General features: G+C 41.6%; 1 protein-coding gene across 1 annotated transcript in view; it reads right to left on the reverse strand.

Moving 5' to 3' along the window:
* cunh1orf210 (chromosome unknown C1orf210 homolog) overlaps positions 1 to 21466 on the reverse strand; it is a 57570-nt gene that overhangs the window by 30020 nt on the left and 6084 nt on the right. Inside the window, exons 2-3 of the mRNA XM_043698904.2 lie at positions 13800 to 13921; positions 4156 to 4669 (exon numbers count right to left, since the gene is read on the reverse strand). Coding sequence (XP_043554839.1) covers positions 4156 to 4669; positions 13800 to 13901 — 616 coding nt within the window. The 5' untranslated portion in view covers positions 13902 to 13921. The remainder of the gene's footprint in view (positions 1 to 4155; positions 4670 to 13799; positions 13922 to 21466) is intronic.

A 21466-nucleotide genomic window follows, 5' to 3' on the forward strand; every position in this document is an offset into this window, starting at 1 on the left:
AGTACTTCTTAAACTCACAAGCACTTACTCAAAGAATGGGGATTACAGGGAGGATGAGCCGACTGACTGCAGCACTATGGTGCAGGGGACCATTCAAGTGGGGGGAGAGAAGAGAAATGTTGTATTTGGAGATAGTATAATTAGAGGCATTGGCACTGCTCTCCATGACCAGGACCGAGGGTCCTGAAGGTTGTGTTACCTGCTTAGTGCTCGGGTTCGGGATATCTCATCTGGGCTGCAGAGGGGCTTGGAGTTGAAGGGTAAATATCCAGTGATCGTGGTCCACGAAAGTACCAACAACATAGATAAAACCAGGGCAGAGGCTCTGCTATGGAAGTATGAACAGCTAAGAGCTAAATTAAAAGGCAGAACCAAAAAAGTAATAAACTCTGGGTTACTACATGAGCCACAAACTAATTTGCACAGGGTCAATAAGATTAAACAGGTAAAGATCAAAGACTGGTGTGGAAGAAATGGGTTTGAATTCATGGGACATTGGCACCAGCACTGGGGAAGAAAAAAACCTGTTCCGATGGGATGGTCTTCGTCTGAACAGTGCTGGGACCAGAATCCTAGGGAATTGCATAACTAGGGCTGTAAAGAGGGCTTTAAACTAAATAGGGAAGGGGGCAATGAGGGTTCAGTTCTAGGGGAAATTAAAAAACTTGAATTAAAAGAGAAGGTAAGAGTGCAGAACTCAGGAGAGGTATAAAAATCTCCAGCACAGACTCAAATAGGACAGACTGTTTGGAAAGGGTTAGCAAACAAATTTCAAGCACATTGGATAAACAAATGACAATGAGAAGAGGGTTGGGTAACACAGGACTGAAGGCATTATATCTGAATACACGCAGTACAAGGAATAAGGTAAATGATCTGGTGCAGATCAAAATCGGCAGTTATGATGTGGGTATCACGGAGACATGGCTGCAAGGGGATCAGGATTGGGAGCTGAATATTCAAGGATTTTCACTCTATCGAAAAGATAGGCAGGTAGGCAGAGGGAGTGGGGTTTTCTTATTAGTAAGAAATGAAATTAAATAAATAGTAAGAAACCAAGTAGGTTCAGATGGTGTAGAATCCATGTGGGTAGAATTGAGGAACCGCAAAGGTTAAAAAAAGATAGTTGGAGTCAGGAACTGGGATGCAAATTACACCAGGAGATAGAAAAGATTTGTAGGAAAGACAAAGTAACAGTGATCATGTGGCATTTCAATATGCAGTGGACTGGGATATCAGGTTGGTAGTGGATTGCAAGAAAAGGGATTTGTGGAATGTATTTAAGATGGCTTTTTGGAGCAGTTTGTGGTGGACCCCACTAGGGAACAGGAAATATTGGATTCAGTGTTGTGCAGTGTTGTGCAGTGAGGCAGACTTGATAAGAAAGCTTAAGGTGAAGGAACCCTTAGGAGGCAGTGAGCATATTATGATTGAATTTACTCTGCAATTTGAGAGGGAGTAGATAGAATCACAGGTAATAGTATTACAGCTGAATAAAGGCCACTACAGAGACATGAGGGAGAAGCTGGGTAGAATTGATTGAAAGAGGTGCAGGAAAGACAGTGGCAGGAGTTTCTGGGAGTATTTCAGGAGACACAGCAGAGATTCATTCCGAGGAAAAAGAAGCATGGTACAGGGAGGATGAGGCAACCGTGGCTGACCAGGGAAGTCAGGGATAGCATAAAGGCAAAAGAAAAAACACGTAATGTGGCGAAGGACAGTGGGAAACCAAAGGATTGGGAAGCTTACAAAGATCAACAGAGGGCAACAAAAAAAAGAAATAAGGAGGGAGAAGATTAAATATGAGGGTAAGCTAGCCAGTAATAAAGGAAGATTGTAAGAATTTCTTTAGATTTGAAAAGGGCAAAAGAGAGGCAAAAGTGGAAATTGGGTCACTGGAAAATGATGCTGAAGAGATAACAGTGGGGAACAATGAAATGGCTGAGGAACTGAATAATTATTTTGCATCAGTCTTCTTGGTGGAAGACACAAGTAATATCCCAAACATTCAAGAGAGTGAGGGGGCAGAGCTGAGTATGGAGGCCATCACCAAGGAGAAGATGCTAGAAAAACTGAATAGTCTGAAGGTGGATAACTCACCTGGACTGGATGGACTACACCCCAGATGTCTAAGGGAGATAGCTGAAGAGATAGTGGAGGCATTAGTGATCTTTCAGGAATTACTAGAATCAGGGAGGATCTCAGTTGACTGGAAAATCGCTAACATGACACCCCCGTTTAAAAAGAGAGTACAGGAAATTGGAAAATTACAGACCGATTAGCCTAACCTCGGTTGTGGGTAAGATGCTGGAATCCATTGAGAAGGATGAGATTTCTGAATACTTGGAAGTATATGCTAAAATAGGGTAAAGTCAGGATGGTTTCATCAAGGGTAGGTCATGCTAGACAAATCTGCTAGAATTCTTTTTGGAAGTAATGAACAGGTTAGACCAAGGAGAGCCAATGGTTGTTATTTACCTGGACTTCAAGAAGGCCTTTGATAAGGTGCTACACAGAAGGCTAATGAGTAAGATATGGGCCCATGGTGTCAGGAGCAAGGTGCTAGCATGGATAGAAGCTTGGATGTCTGGCAGAAAGCAGAGAGGGGGGATAAAAGGGTCTTTTTCAGGATGACAAGTGGTGTTCTGCAAGGCTCAGTGTTGGGACCACAATATTTCACTTTATACATTAACAATCGAAATGAAGGAACTGAGCGCATTCTGGCAAAGTTTACAGATGATACAAAGATAAGTAGAGGGACAGATAGCACTGAGGAAGTGGGGAGGCTGAAGAAGGATTTGGACAGGTTAGGAGAGTGGGCAAAGAAATGGCAGATGGAATACAATGTGGGAAAGTATGAGGTCATGCACTTTGGTAGGAAGAATGGAGGCATGGGCTATTTTCAAACTGGGGAGAAAATTCAGAAGTCTGAAGTGCAAAGAGAGTTCTAGTTCAGGATTCTCTCAAGGTAAACTTGCAAGTTGAGTCAGTAGTTAGGAAGGCAAATGCAATGATGGCATTTATTTTGAGAGGATTTAAATATAAAAGCAGGGATGTACTTCTGAGCCTCTATAAGGCTCTGGGCAGACCACGTTCAGAGTATTGTATGCAGGTTTGAACCCCGTATCTCAGGAAAGATGTATTAGCCCTGCAGTGTGTTCAGAGGAAGTTCACGAAAATGATGCCAGGAAGAAAAGCTTAAGGTATGAGGAATGTTTGAAAACTCTAGACCTATATTCAATGGAGTTTAGAAGGATGAAAGGGTATCTAATTGAAGCTTACAGAATACTAAATGGCGTGGACAGAGTGGATGCTTCCATTGTTAGGAGAGACCAGGACCTGAGGGCACAGCCTTGGAGCAAAGGGAAGACCTTTTAGAACAGATATAAGGAGAGACTTCTTCAGCCGGAGAGTGGTGAAACTGTGGAAATGATTGTCACAGAAGGCAGTCAAGGCCAGGTCATTGAGTATATTTAGGATTGAGATAGATAGGTTCGTGAGTATCAAGAGGATCAAGGGTTATAGCGAGAAAGCAGGAGAATGGGGTTGAAAAACCTATCAGCCATGATTGAATGGCGGAGCAGACCCAATGGGCTGAATGGCCTAATTTCTGTACCTATGTTTTATGATCTTAGAGTCATCGTCATAGAGATGTAAGGGTTGATCTTACTGGTTGATCCCTATTATTAATTAGTGAATGATTTGCTTTGCTGTGTAATAGGTTGGACTGTCAGTTCTGGTCTATGAAATATGTGTAACTGAGGGTCTGATCTTATAGAGATCCCAGCTGATGTTTATTCTGATATTGACAGCCATGTGTGATAGACAACATCAAAACTGAAAGCATGTTTTGCACTATGTTTAGGATATTCAATGAATATTTGTAACAAAAAGCCCCACACAATAAACCCATGTGGATGGACAGGCTGTATGTGTTACAGGTGTCTCATATTTCTTTATTGAAGTAGGCTGTAACAGGGATAACTGACTGCGCCTATTAGTTTCTCAATAGGCAGGTTCAGCTGAAATTACCTTCTCTGTTCTATGCTAGAGATACCCACAATGACAAGGATTAGACAGACAGTCCAGTGTTTTTGCAGATCCCCAGCCCTTCTCTGAAATTGACCTTAACTTGATAATCAATTAATTACTTACCAAAGCGGAGCATCAACCATTTCTGTAGTGGGTACAGATTGCAGTCACAGACCCAAGAATTTCCTTGTAGTCGAACTTCACGTATTCTTTCAAATTTCTCCAACAACTGGATGGTGACTGTGGTCAGCTTGTTATTGGCCAGGTTCAACATTGACAATTCCTGCCCATCACTGAGGAACTGAGTTGCCAAATCCTTTATTCTGTTATTGTTCAGCATCAGGATCTTTAAACTTAAAAGACCTTTGAAAGCCTTGGGGTGGAGCAAACCAATCTTGCAGTGACTCAGATCCATTACCTTCAGCTTCTTCAGATTGATAAAGGTCTCAGGGGTCAAAGTTGGCATGTGATTATTTGAAAGATTGAGGAAGACCAGATTTCTGAATGCCTGCAGTCTCCTATTGTTTTCTCGATCCGTTGCATCCACTGAGTTGTCCGATAAATCCAAACTAGTTAAATTGGCGGGAAGATCTTCTGGAACCTTTGTAAGATTCCTCCCAGTGCAGATTGCTGAGGCCTGAGAAACATATAAAAATCCCATTTTATATTACAGTATTTCCACAAATGAAATTCAAATTTTCAAGTACAGGTCATTCTGCTACAAATTGCATTTTGTTAAAACACGAATTCGCTATAATGTGATTGATGAACTGGAGACACTGTTCCTAAAGTAGGTAAAAACAATGACTGCAGATGCTGGAAACCAGATTCTGGATTCCTGATGAAGGGCTTTTGCCCAAAACGTCGATTTCGAAGCTCCTTGGATGTTGCCTGAACTGCTGTGCTCTTCCAGCACCACTAATCCAGAAATTGTTCCTAAAGTGTGAACTTTTAAAACATGTATTGGCTGTACATCACCAACACCTTAAGCATTATTTTGAAAGCACGATTTTTCTATATAATGTGGGGTTGCACGAGAATGCAGCCATCGCATTATAGAAAAACTACCCGTATGGCAGAATTGAGAACAGAGTCATTTAGAAAGACCAGAAATAAACCATCTGGCACCCTAAAAATGTTAGATAATGTTTCAACTTATTTCAGAGAATTATACAATCATGTGATTGGAAACCACTTCATGTAACAATGTACCATCTACTCGTTAAATCAACAGTACTCAAGTTATGTTCTGTTCATTGCTTTCATCATATTTTATAAATTAACTTTACAGTGCCTCTGAAAATCCTTGCCCTTGCTCCACCTGTGCTTGAACGCACAACACATATTTGGGATCAATGCAGGGTTAACCCAAATACAATACAGTGGTTGCTTTTGCCAGTGTGGGTGTCTTTTGGATCCCTGCCTAATGAGGAGACAGTTGTGAAACTGATGGCCACTTGCCAGTAGGCACAAATCAAAAGTAATAGACCCTCTTTGTGCCAATTAGAAAATGGCAGTGGATCAATTAACTTGATCTTCTTAATGTTGACTTTAAAACCTGAGTTGCCTTGACTTCCATTCTTGCCCACTCTCCTCTGAATCCCTTTACTAATGTCCACATTTCCAAGCTAACATCTCCCTACATTCACTTCCTCTTACCCACACTAACAGCGACAACATCCAATTCTCTAACATCATGACTTTTAATCACAGACAAATTTATGTCTAACCACTACATTGTATTTATCTGCAATTGCATTTCCTTATTCTATGTCCTTACATTCATTGTATTTCATATAGGTCATCATCACTCCCTTCCCAAAAGAACCACCCTCTGTACCGATTTTAAAAATTGCTGTCTCAACTCTAATCTTGCTTTCCTCCCTAAAGTACTTGAACCAGTTTCTGTCTTCTAAATTTGTGCCCAACTTCCTCTTGAGTTCAAATTGGATTTCTGCCTCTGCTAGACACATCAATCTTAGATGAACTGTCATTCCCTCTAAGGGAATTAAAGATATTGATTATTGGTGCCTAAAAGAAACTATGCACTTTTGCTATGAACTCCATTCCCTCTCCAGTTATTGTCTCAGGCCAGCTCAGGTGGATTGCTTCACTAACTGAGCTTTTGATCCAAGTCCCCTCCGTTAGTCAGATGGAGTATATATAGAACATACAGAACATAGAAAAGTACAGCCCAGAACAGGCCCTTTGGCCTACGATATTGTGCCGAGGGTTAATCCTAATGTAAAATAAAATAACAATCTATGCACCCCTCAACTCACTGCTATCCATGTGCATGTCCAGCAGTCGCTTAAATGTCCCTAATGACTCTGCCTCTACCACCACCACTGGCAACGCATTCCATGCATTCACAACTCTCTGCGTAAAGAACCTACGTCTGATGTCTCCTCTATACCTTTCTCCCAATACCTTAAAACTATGACCCCTCGTACCAGTCAATCCTGCCCTGGGGAAAAGTCTCTGGCTATTGACTCTATCTATTCCTCCCATTATCTTGTATACCTCAATCAGGTCACCTCTCTTCCTCCTTCTCTCCAGAGAGAAAAGTCCAAGCTTATTCAACTTATCCTCATAAGGCAAGTCCTCGAGTCCAGGTATAAGGAGAAATGAAGCTGGCTGGTGCAGAAAAAAAGGTCACTTACTTCCACCTCTATCTCACCTGCCTCTACCTATACATGAATTTCATATACTGCTGAAATGCCCACCGACTTCACCTTTTTGCATGAGTCACTAGTTCAAGGAATCTTAATGCAGTCCCAGCAGTGGTCACTGCTCCTAGAGATGCTGCAAGGACCAGATGTGGGTCTTCTTGTTCAGCTCAGGGTAGAATCCTCCCTCCACCGCCAGCCTCTTTCAAGCCTATTAATTTGTGAGAAGATTTGTAGCTCGGGTGCTCATTGTTGTGGTTCTGTTCGCCGATCTGGGAATTTATGCTGCAGACGTTTCGTCCCCTGTCTAGGTGACATCCTCAGTGCTTGGGAGCCTCCTGTGAAGCGCTTCTGTGATGTTTCCTCTGGCATTTATAGTGGTTTGTCTCTGCCGCTTCCGGTTGTCAGTTCCAGCTGTCCGTATATTGGGTCCAGGTCGATGTGCTTATTGGTTGAATCTGTGGATGAGTGCCATGCCTCTAGGAATCCCCTGGCTGTTCTCTGTTTGGCTTGTCCTATAATAGTAGTGTTGTCTCAGTTGAACTCATGTTGCTTGTCATCTGCATGTGTGGCTACTAAGGATAGCTGGTTGTGTCATTTCGTGGCTAGTCACCAACTAGCCATGAAACGACACGACCAGCTTTCTGCTACTGCACCAATCTTTGTGTCATCTGCAAACTTGCTGATCATACTAACAGTGCCGTCTTCCAGATCATTAATGTATATTACAAATAACAGTGGCCTCAACACTGACCCCTATGGAAAACCACTGGTCACCTTTCTCTTTTTTGAGAAACACCCTTCAACTACTATTCTCAGTTTCCTGTTGCTCGACCAGTTCTTTATCAACCTAGCTGGAATACCCTGCATACCATGTGACTTCACTTTCTCCATTAGTCTACCATGGGAACCTTATCAAACGCCTTGCTAAAGTCCATGTTTATGACATCAACAGCCCTTCCTTCATCTATCAACTTGGTCACTTCCTCGAAGAACTCTATTTTTAGTAAGGCACGATCTCCCCTGCACAAAACCATGTTGCCTATCACTGATAAGCCCATTCTTTTCGTAAATATAAATAGATCCTATCCCTCAGTACTTTCTCCAGCAACTTTCCCACTACTGATGTCAGGCTCACTGGCCTGTAGTTACCCAGAATATCCCTACTACCCTTCTTGTAAGGGGGAAAACATGAGCAACCCTCCAGTCCTCCGGCACCTCACCTGTATTTAAGGATGCCAGAAAGATATCTGTCAGGGCCCCAGAGATCATGGTTCACATGGGCACCAACAATATATGGAGGGGAATAAGTCCCTGAAAGTAGAATTTAGGAAACTCGGCAAGAGACTTGAAAGCAGGTCCTCGAAGGCAGTAATCTCAGGACTGCATGCAGTCCAATATCCTAATGAGTATAAACACAGAGAAATTGAGCAAATGAACATGTAGACATTGGAACTAGTTCTGTAGCAGGTGGAACCAGTACAAGGAGGAGAGGTTAGATCTTAGCAGGAACAAAGAGACCTTGGAGTGCAGTCCTTTGAAAGAGGAGTAATACGTTGATAAGATAGTGAAGAAGGCATTTGGGTTGCTTTCCTTTATTGGTCAGAGCATTGAGTATAGGAGTTGAGAGGTCATGTTGCAGCTGCACAGGACATTAGTTAGGCCACTTTTGGAATATTGCGTGCAATTCTGGTCTTGCTCCTATTGGAAGGATATCGTGAAACTTAAAAGAGTTCAGAAAAGATTTACAAAGATGTTGCCACGGTTGGAGGATTATAAGATGTGGTTGTTTTCTCTGGAGGGATATGGGCCAAGTGCTGGCAAATGGGACTAGATTAGGTTAGGATATCTAGTCAGCATGGACGGGTTGGACTGAAGGGTCTCTTTCTGTGCTGTACATACCTATGACTCTATGACTCCAATACTAGGACCAATATCCTGATGAGGATATTCTGAAGAAGGGCCACTGGAAATGTTAGCTCTGCTTTCTCTATACAGATGAAACAGAAAGCAGCCTTGGTAGAAGTGGTTTATAGGCAACCAGACAGTAGTGTACTGTAAGGCATGTTATAAATCAGGAAATTAGAGTAGCAAAGAGCAAGTGGAGTGCAACAATCATGGCTAACTTCAATCTACATATATGCTGAGTGAATCTAATGAACACTAATGCATTGGAGGAAAAACTCCTGGAATAAGTTGGAAATAGTTTTCTCGAACAATAGTTGGAAGAATCACCTGGGACACAGCTACTTAAGATCTAGTATTACGCAACTTTTGTATTAATTCATGGGATGTGGGCATCGCTGGCTTGGCCAGCGTTCATGCCCATGCCTAATTACCTAGAGGGCATTGCTGTTGGTCCCATTTTAAGTCAGATCCAGTAAGGATAACAGATTTCTTTTCTTAATGGGCATTAGTGGACCAGATGGGTTTTTACAAACATAGGACTAGCTTCTTTAAAAATTGAACTAATCTGCCAAGGTGCGATTTGAACCCAGAGAACATTAGTCTATACTTCTGGCTACGAGTCCAGTGACGTTACCATTACATTATCACATCTCCACGGAAAGGTCTGATTAAAACAAATTTAGACAATAATCTGTAAGGAACGGTGACCACAGTGTGGTAGAATTTTCCTTGAAAAAATATAGTTCAATCTGAAACCAGTGTTTTAAATTAAAGCAGAGAAAATTATAATGGTATGTGATGGAAGCATGTCATAGTGGATTAAAAACATTAATCTAATAGGCTTCAAGATAGTTATACAATGGCTAGCAATTAAAGAAGTCTTGTTTTGGTTTTCAAAAAAGCATACATTCATAAAATCATACAGTCATAGAGATGTACACCATGGAAACAGACCCTTTGGTCCAACCTGTCTATGCCGACCAGGTATCGCAACCCAATCTATTCCCTCTTGCCAGCACCCAGCCCATATCCCTCCAAACCCTTCCCATTCACATACCCACCCAGATGCCTTTTAAATGTTGCAATTGTACCGGCCTCCACTGCTTCCTCTGGCAGCTCATTCCACACACTCACCACCCTCTGCATGTAAAAGTTGTTCCTTAGATGTCTTTTATATCTTTCCCCTCTCATCCTAAACCTATGCCCTCTAGATCTGGACTCCTCCACCACAGGGAAAAGGATAGTGAAGAAAGCGTTTGGTATGCTTTCCTTTATTAGTCAGCATATTGAGTTCTGGAGTTGGGAGGTCATCTTGCCATTGGTTAGGCCACTTTTGGAATATTGCGTGCAATTCTGGTCTCCGTCCTATCGGAAGGATGTTGTGAAACTTAAAAGGGTTCAGAAAAGATTTACAAGGATGTTGCCAGGGTTGGAGGATTTGAGCTATAGGGAGAGGCTGAATGGGCTGGGGTTGTTTTCCCTGGAGCGTCGGAGGCTGAGGGGTGACCTTATAGAGGTCTATAAAATCATGAGAGGCATGGATAGGATAGATAGACAAAGTCTTTTCCCTGGGATCGGGGAGTCCAGAACTAGAGGGCTATATGAATATGATGGGTTTAGAGGGATATGTGCCGGGTGCTAGCAGGTGGGACTAGATTGGGTTGGGATATCTGGTCGGCATGGTCGGATTGAACCGAAGGGTCTGTTTCCGTGCTGTACAATTCTGTGACTTGATGACTCTAACAGCCTTACGATAAGAAGGAGACCAGAATTGCATACAATATTCCAAAAGTGATCAAACCAAAGTTTCGTACAGCCGCAACATGACCTCCCAACTCCAGTACTCAGTACTCTGACCAATAAAGGAAAGCATACCACTATCTTATCTACCTGTGACTCCACTTTCAAGGAGCTATGAACCTGCACTCCAAGGTCTCTTTGTTCAGCAACACTCCCTAGGACCTTACCATTAAGTGTATAAGTCCTGCTAAGATTTGCTTTCCCAAAATGCAGCACCTCACATTTATTTGAATTAAACTCCATCTGCCACTTCTCAGCCCATTGGCCCATCTGATCAAGATTCCGTTGTAATCTGAGGTAACCTTCTTCGCTCTTCACTACACCTCCAATTTTGGTGTCATCTGCAAAGTTACTAACTGTACCTCCTATCTTCACATCTAAATCATCTATATAAATGACAAAAGGTAGTGGACCCAGAACCGATCCTTGTGGCACTCCACTGGTCACAGGCCTCCAATCTGAAAAACAACTCTCCACCACCACCCTCTGTCTTCTACCTTTGAGCCAGCTCTGTGTCTAAATGGCTAGTTCTCCCTGTATTTCATGAGATCTAACCTTGCTAATCAGACTCCCATGGGAAACCTTGTTGAACGTCTTACTGAAGTCCATACAGATTACGTTCTGCCCTCATCAATCCTCTTTGTTACTTCTTCAAAAAACTCAATCAAATTTGTGAGACATGATTTCCCATGCACAAAGCCATGTTGACTATTCCTAATCAGTCCTTGCCTTTCCAAATACATGTAAATCCTGTGCCTCAGGATTCCCTCCAACAACTTGCTCACCACCGACGTCAAGCTCATTGGTCTATAGTTCCCTGGATTGTCCTTACCACCTTTCTTAAATAGTGGCACCACGTTAGCCAATCTCCAGTCTTCCAGCAACTCACCTGTGACAATCGATGATACAAATATCTCAGCAAGGGTCCTGGGGATTTATCCACCTTTATGCGTTTCAAGACATCCAGCACTCCCTCCTCTGTAATATGGACATTTTTCAAGATGTCACCATCTATTTCCCTACATTCTGAATCTTCCATGTCCTTTTCCACAGTCAGTACTGATGCAAAATACTTGTTTCGTGTCTCCTGCTGCTCCACACAAAGGCTACCTTGCTGATATTTGAGGGGCCCTATTCTCTCCCTCGCTACGTTTTTGTCTCTAACGTATTTGTAAAAACCCCTTGAATTGTCCTTAACTATATTTGTCAAAGCTATCTCAAGTCCCCTTTTGCCTTCCTAATTTCCTTCAAAGGACTCACTCGATCTATCCTGTATATATCTGACATATGCTTCCTTCTTTTTCTTAACCAAACCCTCAATTTCATTAGTTATCCAGCATTCCCTACACCTACCAGCCTTTCCTTTTACCCTAACAGGAATATACTGTCTCTGGACTCTCATTATCTCATTTCTGAAGGCTTCCCATTTTCCAGCCGTCCCTTTACCTGCAAACATTTGGCCCAAATCAGCTTTTCATAGCTCTTGCCTAATACCATCAAAATTAGCCTTTGTTCAATTTAGAATTTCAACTTTTAGATCTGGTCTATCCTTTGCCATCACAATTTTAAAACTAATAGAATTATGGTCACTGGCCCCAAAGTGATCCCCCACTGACACCTCAGTCACCTGACCTGCATTATTTCCCAAGAGTAGGTCAAGTTTTGCACCTTCTCTAGTAGGTATATTCACATATTGAATCAGAAAATTTTATTGTACACACTTAACAAATCCTTGAAGACAAAAATATAGAACAGAAAAAGTGACACAGCCATGGCTAACAAGTGAAGTTAAGATAGTATTAGCTAATTTGCCAAAATCTTTGTAAGTCTGAGGATTGGGAGAATGTTTGAATTCAACAAAGGAGAATCAAATAATTCATAAGAAAAGAGAATAGTATATGAATATATAAGAGCAAAAAACATGAATTGGATGGTAAATGCTTCTAGATCTAGAAAAAAAGGGAAAGATTAACAAAAGCTAATGTGAGTCCAATGCATAGAAGGACAAGATAATTTATATTTGGAAATAAAGAAATGACAGAGGAAGACATAAGAATTCTCCCAAACATAATGAAGATCCAAGGGTTTAATGAGAGTGTGGAACTGAAAGAAATTAGTATTAATGAATAAAATGTATTGGAGAAATTAATGGGACTAAAATTTGACAAATCTCTGGGATATGATGACCTCTACCCTGGAGTGCTGAAAGAGATTGCTCCAGAGATATTGGTTGCATTGGGGTAAATTTTTCAGATTTCTACTAACTCTGCAACAATCCTGAAGATTGGAAAGTTGCAAATGTAACCCCATTGTTTCAGAAAGGAGAAAGAGAGAAACTAGAGAACTGTAGACATCAGCCTGATATCAGTACATACTACAATCTAATATAAAGGATATGGTTACTGGATATTTAGGAAACAATTTTCTGTTTGAACAGAATCAAAATCGATTTATGATGGGGAAATCATGTGTGACAAATCTTGTGACAAAGATTTTTGACAATATTAGTAGCAGAGTTGATAAGAGGAATCGGTGGTTGGAGTGTATTTGAAGTTTCAGAAACCTTTTGATAAAGTCCCACCAAGGAGGTTAGTAAACAAAATTAAAGCGCATGGGATTTGGAGTAATATACTAGCTTGTATTGAGGACTGGTTAACAGACAGTAAGTCGAGCAAGAGTAAATGGGTTGTTCTCAGGTTGTCAGGCTGTGACTACTTGCGTACCATAATGATCAGTGGATTCCATCAGTTCACAATCAATATCAATCAGCTGAATCTTACATTTTAGCTAAATTGCTTCAAGATTGAAGGAGGTCATTCAGTCCATCAAGACTTCTCGACAAGTTGTTAAGTAAATTTCTAATTACTAATGACATCAAAGGATATGGGAATTATGTGGGTATATGATATTGAGGTATAAGATTAACTATGATCTCAAATGACAGAGGAGGCTAAAGGCACAGAATGGTCTATTCTTGCTCCTATGCTCTGAACTCATGGACAATGTCAAAAAGGATTTGAGAGTAGGACATTCTGTCTTCACTGCTGCTGAATGGTGTAAGTGCAAGGAAGGAAGGCAGTACAGTAAAAGGAGAAGAAATAATACAAAGATTAAAATGAAAATGATTTACTTCACTATTATGTATAAAACATAATTCATAAATACCGTACTGTCTAGATGAGTAACTACAATTCTGACAATGTGTTTCTGACCATTATTGTGTTTCTGATCATAATTGTTTTTCTGACCATAATTGTGCTAGTCATGTGGTGTCAGAAGAGCCCATATGGAAAATATATATTATATATTAATTGTACCAAAAATATTCTTCATTATTTGGTGTAAACTATTTAAACATTTAACAAGGCAAAGACTTCCAATCTCACTTACCTGATTGAGGATTTCACAAGGACTTGTTGCTTGTATAACAGCCACCAAACATCCCACTGAGAATAGCACCAGACCAACATACTTCTGCCCAATTATTGACATCGTCCGTCACAGAGTCTTTTCTATAAATTAATGTGTTTACAAATTGTTTTAATCCAAGTACCCATAGTAATCAATAAGAAGTCTGACTGTTTAAAAGCAGTGCATTTATTTTGTTATGATCAAATATTCCAAGATTTAAAAATAATAAGTTCATAAATAATTTTAGAATCCAATTGGTGTCATATGATTGTTAGAAGGCTAATGTCAGTATTAATGTAGTTACGAGCACATCAGGATCATGTCACTAATACTTTTCTTTTGTGTGTTACAGCTGTTAGAATAATCTGCATATCAGAAGTGCAGATATCTATTCGTACAACAACAATTGACAGTTATAGAATCAATCTGGAATAAAGTAGTGAGTTTAGAAATAAATTAATTCACGGAATGTGGACATTGCTGGCTCGCCAGCATTTATTGTCTATCCCTAACTGCCCCTGAGAAAATGGTCATGAACTACTATACTACTATATCTTGAACTACTATAGTCCAACAGTGTAGGTCTTCCCACTATGCTAATATGGAGGGAGTTCCAGTATTTTGACTTAGCAATGGTGAAAGAACAGCAAAATATTTCTATAACAGGGTGGTGTGCGGCTTGGAGTAAAACTTGTCGGGGTAGTGTTTCCCATGTATCTGCTGTTCTTGTAATTGGTAGTGGTTATAGCTTTGGAAGGTGCTGTCTAGGGATCTTTGGTGAGTTATTGCAGTACATCTTGTACATGGCACACAATACTGCTGCTAATGTGCATTAGTGGTGGAGGGGATTAATGTTAACGGATGCGGTGCTAATGAAGTGGGTAGCTTTGTCCTGGATGACGACAAGATTCATGACTATTGTTGGAGATCTACTTATCCTGGCAAGTGAAGAGTATTCCATCACACTCCTGACTTGTGCCTGGTAGATGTTGGACAGAGTTTGGGGAGTTAATCACTACAGGATTCCTATTTGCTGGCCTGCTCTTGTAGCCAAAGTACTTATTGTGAGGGACTAAGTGATAGCAACAGCATTGAATATCAAGAGGCAGTGTCTATATTCTTTTTTGTGGGAGATAGTCATTGCCTGGCATTTGTGTGGCATGAATGCTACTCGCCACATTACAGCCCAAGATTGGCCAGGTCTTGCTGCATTTGGACATGGATGCTTGAATATCTCAGGAGTCATGAATAGTGCAATCATCAGCCAATATCCCCACTTCTGATCTAATAATGGATGAAAGGTCATTAATGAAGCAGCTGGAGATGGTTGCACTTGAGGAACTCCTGCAGTCTTAAGCTGGAGCTGAAATGACTGACATTGAACACTCACAATCAGCTTCCTTCTGCTGAGTATGACTCTTACCAGTACAGAGTTTATTCCCCTGGTTCCCATTTACTCTAGTACTGATGGGAATCCTTGATGCCACGCTCAGTCCAAGCCAACATTAATATCAAAGACAGCCACCCTCCCCTCCTCTGGAATTAGTTCTTTTATAATAATAAAAATTATAATGTAACCTGAGTAACAACAATCTTCTTGTCTGACTAATAAAGTTTTGAAATAACATGAATATTCAAATAAAGCAACAGAAATTAATTGTTCAATCTGACCATTACCAATAATACCACGTCAATGACATATCATTCCATAGCTCACTTAGTGACCCATCAGCCACTGAATCATAAGGATTTGCGTTTACGTCCTACTCCAGGGCATGAGCACAAAGATCAGGGTTGATTCTCCAGTGAATGCTGAACGTTCTCTCGAGGGAGCATTGACCTGTGGGAGGTACCATCTTTTAGCCAAAATTTTAATTAAGAACCCAGCTGCCTGGTCAGTGGATGCAATAGACCCCAGATCCCAATTTCAAAGAAAATCAGGAGAGCTATCCCTGGTGTAAAATAAAAACAGAAAAGGCTGGAAAAACTTAGCAGTATCAGTGTAGAGAGAAAAGGAGTTAAAATTTTGATTCCAGTATGTTAATCTTCCTTTAAATGGTTACCTTTGGTCTCCTGGCCAATATTTACCCCACAAAACATTACAAAAAACAGATTAGCTTGTCATGTCACATTGTTATCTGTGAGAATTTGCTGAGAATGGTTGCTGCATTTTCTACATTACAACAAAACAATTTAACAAGTAGTTCCTTGTGTATAAAGTGCTTTATAAATGCAAGCCCTTCTTTGATCTAATATTAGATAACATGTATTGGCTAGCATGAGAGAATGGGCTTCTAAAGAACAGCACTTCCTTTCCTGTCTTTTTGAGTTTTTGGTAGTGGTCACAAGGTAGTAGATTCATTGTTTATACATAGTCCTGATGTGGAAAGCAGCCAACAAACTCTTAAATATTATTCCAGTGCACTGCAGGTTAGATCTTGAAGTTGCCAGAGCCAGAACCTTCCATGTTCCAACCGTAAATAAATTGAGACATTTTTTCTCATGGCGGGGGAAGGGGAGGAAGACTGTAACTATTGTTCTGCAAAACAATGTGGAATATAAATTTGGCATTTTCCCCTTCTTTGTTGTTGAGGATATTATTATTAAACATTACTTTAACAAGTAGGAGCCATTTGCCATTCTATCAGCTGGAACTGTCATCTATTTGCAGACTGTTAACCACTGAGTGTCCTTTAGTTGCATGCTAGGAATCATTTGAGACAATCTCAAGCTATCAGATAGTTGCAAAGCTTATCACTGTCAAGGTTGCCATGGATTCTTACATTTCAGACAACAGGAGTGATAGCTCCCCATTTGCTGGGTAGTGAAAATTCTGAGAAGTCCCAGAAACTCTGTACCTCAAGACAGTATTTTCTTTCTCTATGCAAGGGCCAGACCAAATGGCTGGATATCACCCACATTTAAAATTTGCTGGGACCGCCAAGTGCCATTGACTGTACCACATTGTCTTGCCTTCTCCTTATCACCATCCCAAATCTTTTCCAGTTAGGATGGTAAGCATGGACATGACAATTTAGGCACCCCAGTCTGGTTTCTGGAGGGTGTGAGCTCAGAACTTCCATTCGGCCTGAAGGATGTAGTGACCCAAAACCTGGGAGAAAATCCTGCCCCATGTGTTCAGCTGCAAGATGAGCATTTCCCCAATTTACTTGTCAACAAGTGGCAAGTCAGGTGCTTTTGAGTAACGTTTGCTTAAGCCAACAGAAACTGAAAGTGCTGGAGAAACTCAGCAGGGTCTGGCAGCATCTGGAGAGAGAAGAAGCAGAGATAATGTTTTGACCTCACTAATCCTTCATCAGAACCCATTACATTAGGATGGAAGGTCTCTGGACTTGAAATAACTCTGCTCTCTCTCTCTGCAGATGCAGTGCACCTGCCGAGTTTCTCCAGCACTGTCTGTTTGTGTTTCAGATTTCCGGCATCTGTAGTTCTTTGCTTTCGATTGCTTCAGCCAAATTTATGGAAGCTTTGTGTTTTATGTTTTAAATCTTTTTTTTAAGAGCTGTTGTTCACTGTCAGGGGAGACAAAGGTGACCCAGATGTGTGACCTTTGGTTACAGTGTCTTTAGATCAGCCACATGAGCAGGACAGACTGCAGAAAATTCAGTGGGAAATTACTCAAATAGTGAGGCAGCAGAGAAGGAGAAGGACAAAGGCATTCCATTACAGGCCCCCTACACTTCCATATCCCCCCACCCCGACAGGAATCTTCATGACATCCAGGAGCAGAACTTGAGGTGACTTGGTTTTGCATTGCAATAGTAACTAAACTGTGTAACCTCCATCAACCCAGCTTGAGTTACACAACAGAATGAGTCTGGTCATGATGAGGGTATTGATGAGGACACTGGTGAAGTAGCATGAAGCTGAAGCAAAGATTGCTGGACAAGCCTACACATCAAACACAGCACTGCGATTGCACTGAGGGAGCTCCAGCAGAACCTGCTGCCAGCAGATCCATGGATCTCATGACCAGCATCTGAACATTTCACTGCAGCACCCAAAGGTTCATTGGCTCCCCTTCATGGAAGGTGGATACAAGACACCACATAACAGTTGACTGTAGTCTTGAATTAAGCACCACTTCCTAACTCAAAATGAGGGTCTCCAAGTCCTGTTCAAAATCTCTTGCCAGGCTGGACTTGGATTCCTCCATTCTCCTTGAGTGTGACATGAAGCTGTTCAGTGAGCCATCCTCCCAATTTGCAAAGTTTCTTGTTATACATAAAACAGAAAACTCAGGAGGTAAAGTAGGCCATTCAGCCCACTGAGTCTGTTCTGCCATTTAATGAGATCACAGCTGACCTGATAATACTGAATTCTACTTTAGTGCATTTACCCATGACCCTTGATTCCCCTATCATATAACCACATGGTCACCAGCATGCTCCTGAATGCTACACTATCAAAATCCTCAGCTCCGATCCAAACTGTGATCTTACCCCCTAGTGAGCTGGCACATGACCCACTATTTCTCTCTGGCCTAGTTGCCACCCATTTGTACTGGGTAACATACTATGTGCACCTCCTGCATCTGACTTTATGGCTGCAAGTGACTTCTTTGTTGAATTTGCTGTCTTTGCTGTGGATGGACGATTTAACAAGCAGAAGAGGAAACATGGAGTGGAGAGGAAGGGAAAATGTCCATGATCACACCTTGCCCTACAGCTTTTTGCTTCATGATAGATTCAGGGATAAGATTCAGGAAGGAGCTGAAAAAGGTAGTCTCAGCAATATTGGTCAGAATATTGAGTCCAGGAGTTGGGAGGTCATGTTGCGGCTGAACAGGACATTGGTTAGGCCACTTTTGGAATATTGCATGCAATTGTGGTCTCCTTCCTATTGGAAGGATGTTGTGAAACTTGAAAAGGTTCAGAAAAGATTTACAAGCATGTTGCCAGAGTTGGAGGATTTGAGATACAGGGAGAGGTTGAGTAGGCCAGGGCTGTTATCCCTGGTGCACAGAAGCTGAGGAGTGACCTTATGGAGGTTTATGAAATCATGAGGGGCATAGATAGGGTAAATAGGCAAAGTCTTTTCCCTGGGTCGGGGAGTCCAGAACTAGAGGGCATAGGTTTAGGGTGAGAGGGGAAAGATATAAAAGAGACCTAAGGGGCAACGTTTTCATGCAGAGGGTGGTGCATATGTGAAATGTGGTGGAGGCTAGTACAATTGCAACATTTAAAAGGCATATAGATGAGTATATGAATAGGAAGGGTTTGGAGGGATTTGGGCGGGTGCTTGCAGGTGGGTCTAGATTAGGTTAGGGTATCTGGTCAGCGACGATTTGGACCGAAGGTGCTGTACATCTCTATGACTCTAATATGATGGCAGTTGTGTAAAACTAAGATGCGGGCTAGTGTATTGAGATAGATTTTAAAAAACAGGTTACCAGATGAGAAATAAAAATAGGAATAAATAGGTCTTTTTCTGAATGGCAGGCAGTGGCTAGGGGGATACAGCAGGGATCAGTATGAGGATCCCAGCTTTCACAATTTATGCTAATGATTTAAATGAGAAAACTATGTGTCATATCTCCAAGATTGCAATTACTCAAAACTGAGTGGAAGGGTGAGCTGTGAGGAGGATGCAGAGATGTTGCAGTGGTTAAATGCATGAAAATAAAAACTGAGGTGAAGCAGCATTAAGGAATCCTCTTGGCCTTCATAACAAGAGGATTCAAGTACAGAAACAGGAATGTGTTGCTGCAATTATACAGGACACTGTTGAGGCCACACCTGGAATATTGTGTGCAGTTTTGATCTCTTTATCTGAGAAAGGATTAGATTACATTACTTACAGTGTGGAAACAGGCCCTTCAGCCCAACAAGTCCATACCGACCCTCTGAAGAGCAACCCACCCAGACCCATTCCCCTCACCTAACACTACGGGCAATTTAGCATGGCCAATTCACCTAACGTGCACTTTTTTGGACTGTGGGAGGAAACTGGAGCACCCGGAGGAAACCCACGCAGACACGGGGAGAATGTGCAAACAGACAGTTGCCTGAGATTGGAATTGAATGCAGGTCTCTGGCGCTGTGAGGCAGCAGTGCTAACCACTGTGCCACCGTGCCGCCCCTTGATATAGAAGGAGTACAGTGAAGCGTTTTGAAATTGGTTCCCGAGATGGGAGGACTGAAGAGAGATTAAATTGGTTAGGATTATATTTTCTGGAGTTTTAAAGAATGAGTGGGGTAGGCTCTTAGAAACCTCTGAGTTCCTAACAAGGTAAGACGGGTTAGTTGCAGGAAGAATTATCTCAATGGCGGCTGAGTCCGGAAACAGGGGTCATAGTCTAAGGATAAGGAGCAGGCCTTTTAAGAAGAGATGAGGAGACATTTTTTCATCTTGAGAGTGGTCAGCCCATGGAATTCACTACCACTGAAAGTATTTGAGGCCAAAACATTACGTTTTTAAGAAGGAGGTAGATATAGCTCTTGAAGAGATCAGGGATGGAGACAGGATTAGAGTACTGAGCTCAACGTTCAGTTGTGGTCATATTGAATGGTGGAGTAGACTCGAGAGGTTGAATGGCCAACTACTGCTCCTATCTCCTATGTAAACATCCAGCCCCGTGATACAGAGCATCATTTCCCCTCTTCAATTGTGCAGGTGGAGTCGTCACAATTCAATGAATGGTTGGAGTAGTGTGGAAGCAATGGAAGATAAATTTGAGATTGGCAACAATGGACGTTGAGTGTGTGTGTGTGTGTGAGAGAGAGAGGGAGAGCGAGAGAGAGAAATGGAGGTTGTGAATGCAATGCACAGGTTTTCAGTACACCTGGATGAGTAATTGAATTGTGTTGCATTGAGTCGCATGAGAAATTGGTTCTTTGGTAGGTATGAGAGGTGATGTGACGATGCACTTACCTTAATCACACATGTGAAATCACTGAACCACACAGTTGCCATGTCATTGGGCTGGTTACTGGACATTTGCCTCCTTTACCACCTTTGGTGAACTGATCTGAGGACCTCCTGGTATAAGGTATGATTGGGTGGTTGTGGAATGGCATGAACATTTTCCTCATTAGTCAAGAAATACAAATATTTGGGTAATAGTTATTAGTGTCGTCATGGCTGATCTGAAATTCCTTACGTTGGCACAATTTTTATACATTAACTTGTCCCATTAACGACTGGTATCAATTGTTACAACTGCTTCCCAATTCCTGGTTGTCAACTAGATTCAACTGCTCCTGTTGAACTGGTTCCATATTGATGACCATGAATCCATTGTTCTCCTGCCCTCCATTCTATCACAGATTATCTATTTTGTCCCTGTTTCCAACCTTTCCCTTTCACAAATTCAAAACCTGTTCGATTTTTCCTTTTGCCAGTGAAGAATGCACAGATCTGAAAAGTTAACTCAGAGTGAAATTTTCCAGTTTTTTTTAAAGTGCTAAGTGAGTGCAATAACATGCAGGACACCCTGCACTCCCCCCATCCTGACAATTGGAGAGCTAGTCCCATCTTGTGCCTATTAGACACTTGAATGGTCAACTAGTAGATATTCAGCACATGGGTTCCTGGATCAGCAATGACTCACCCTATGTGAAGCACCTGCCAATCTGATGTTAGCAACCACAGTCCATCATAGTGCCATCTTAGGGTCCAGGGTT

The sequence above is a fragment of the Chiloscyllium plagiosum genome, unplaced genomic scaffold (genome assembly GCF_037043375.1).
Source record: "Chiloscyllium plagiosum isolate Xiang-an unplaced genomic scaffold, Cpla_swu_hap1 HiC_scaffold_9, whole genome shotgun sequence".
Taxonomy (NCBI): domain Eukaryota; kingdom Metazoa; phylum Chordata; class Chondrichthyes; order Orectolobiformes; family Hemiscylliidae; genus Chiloscyllium; species Chiloscyllium plagiosum.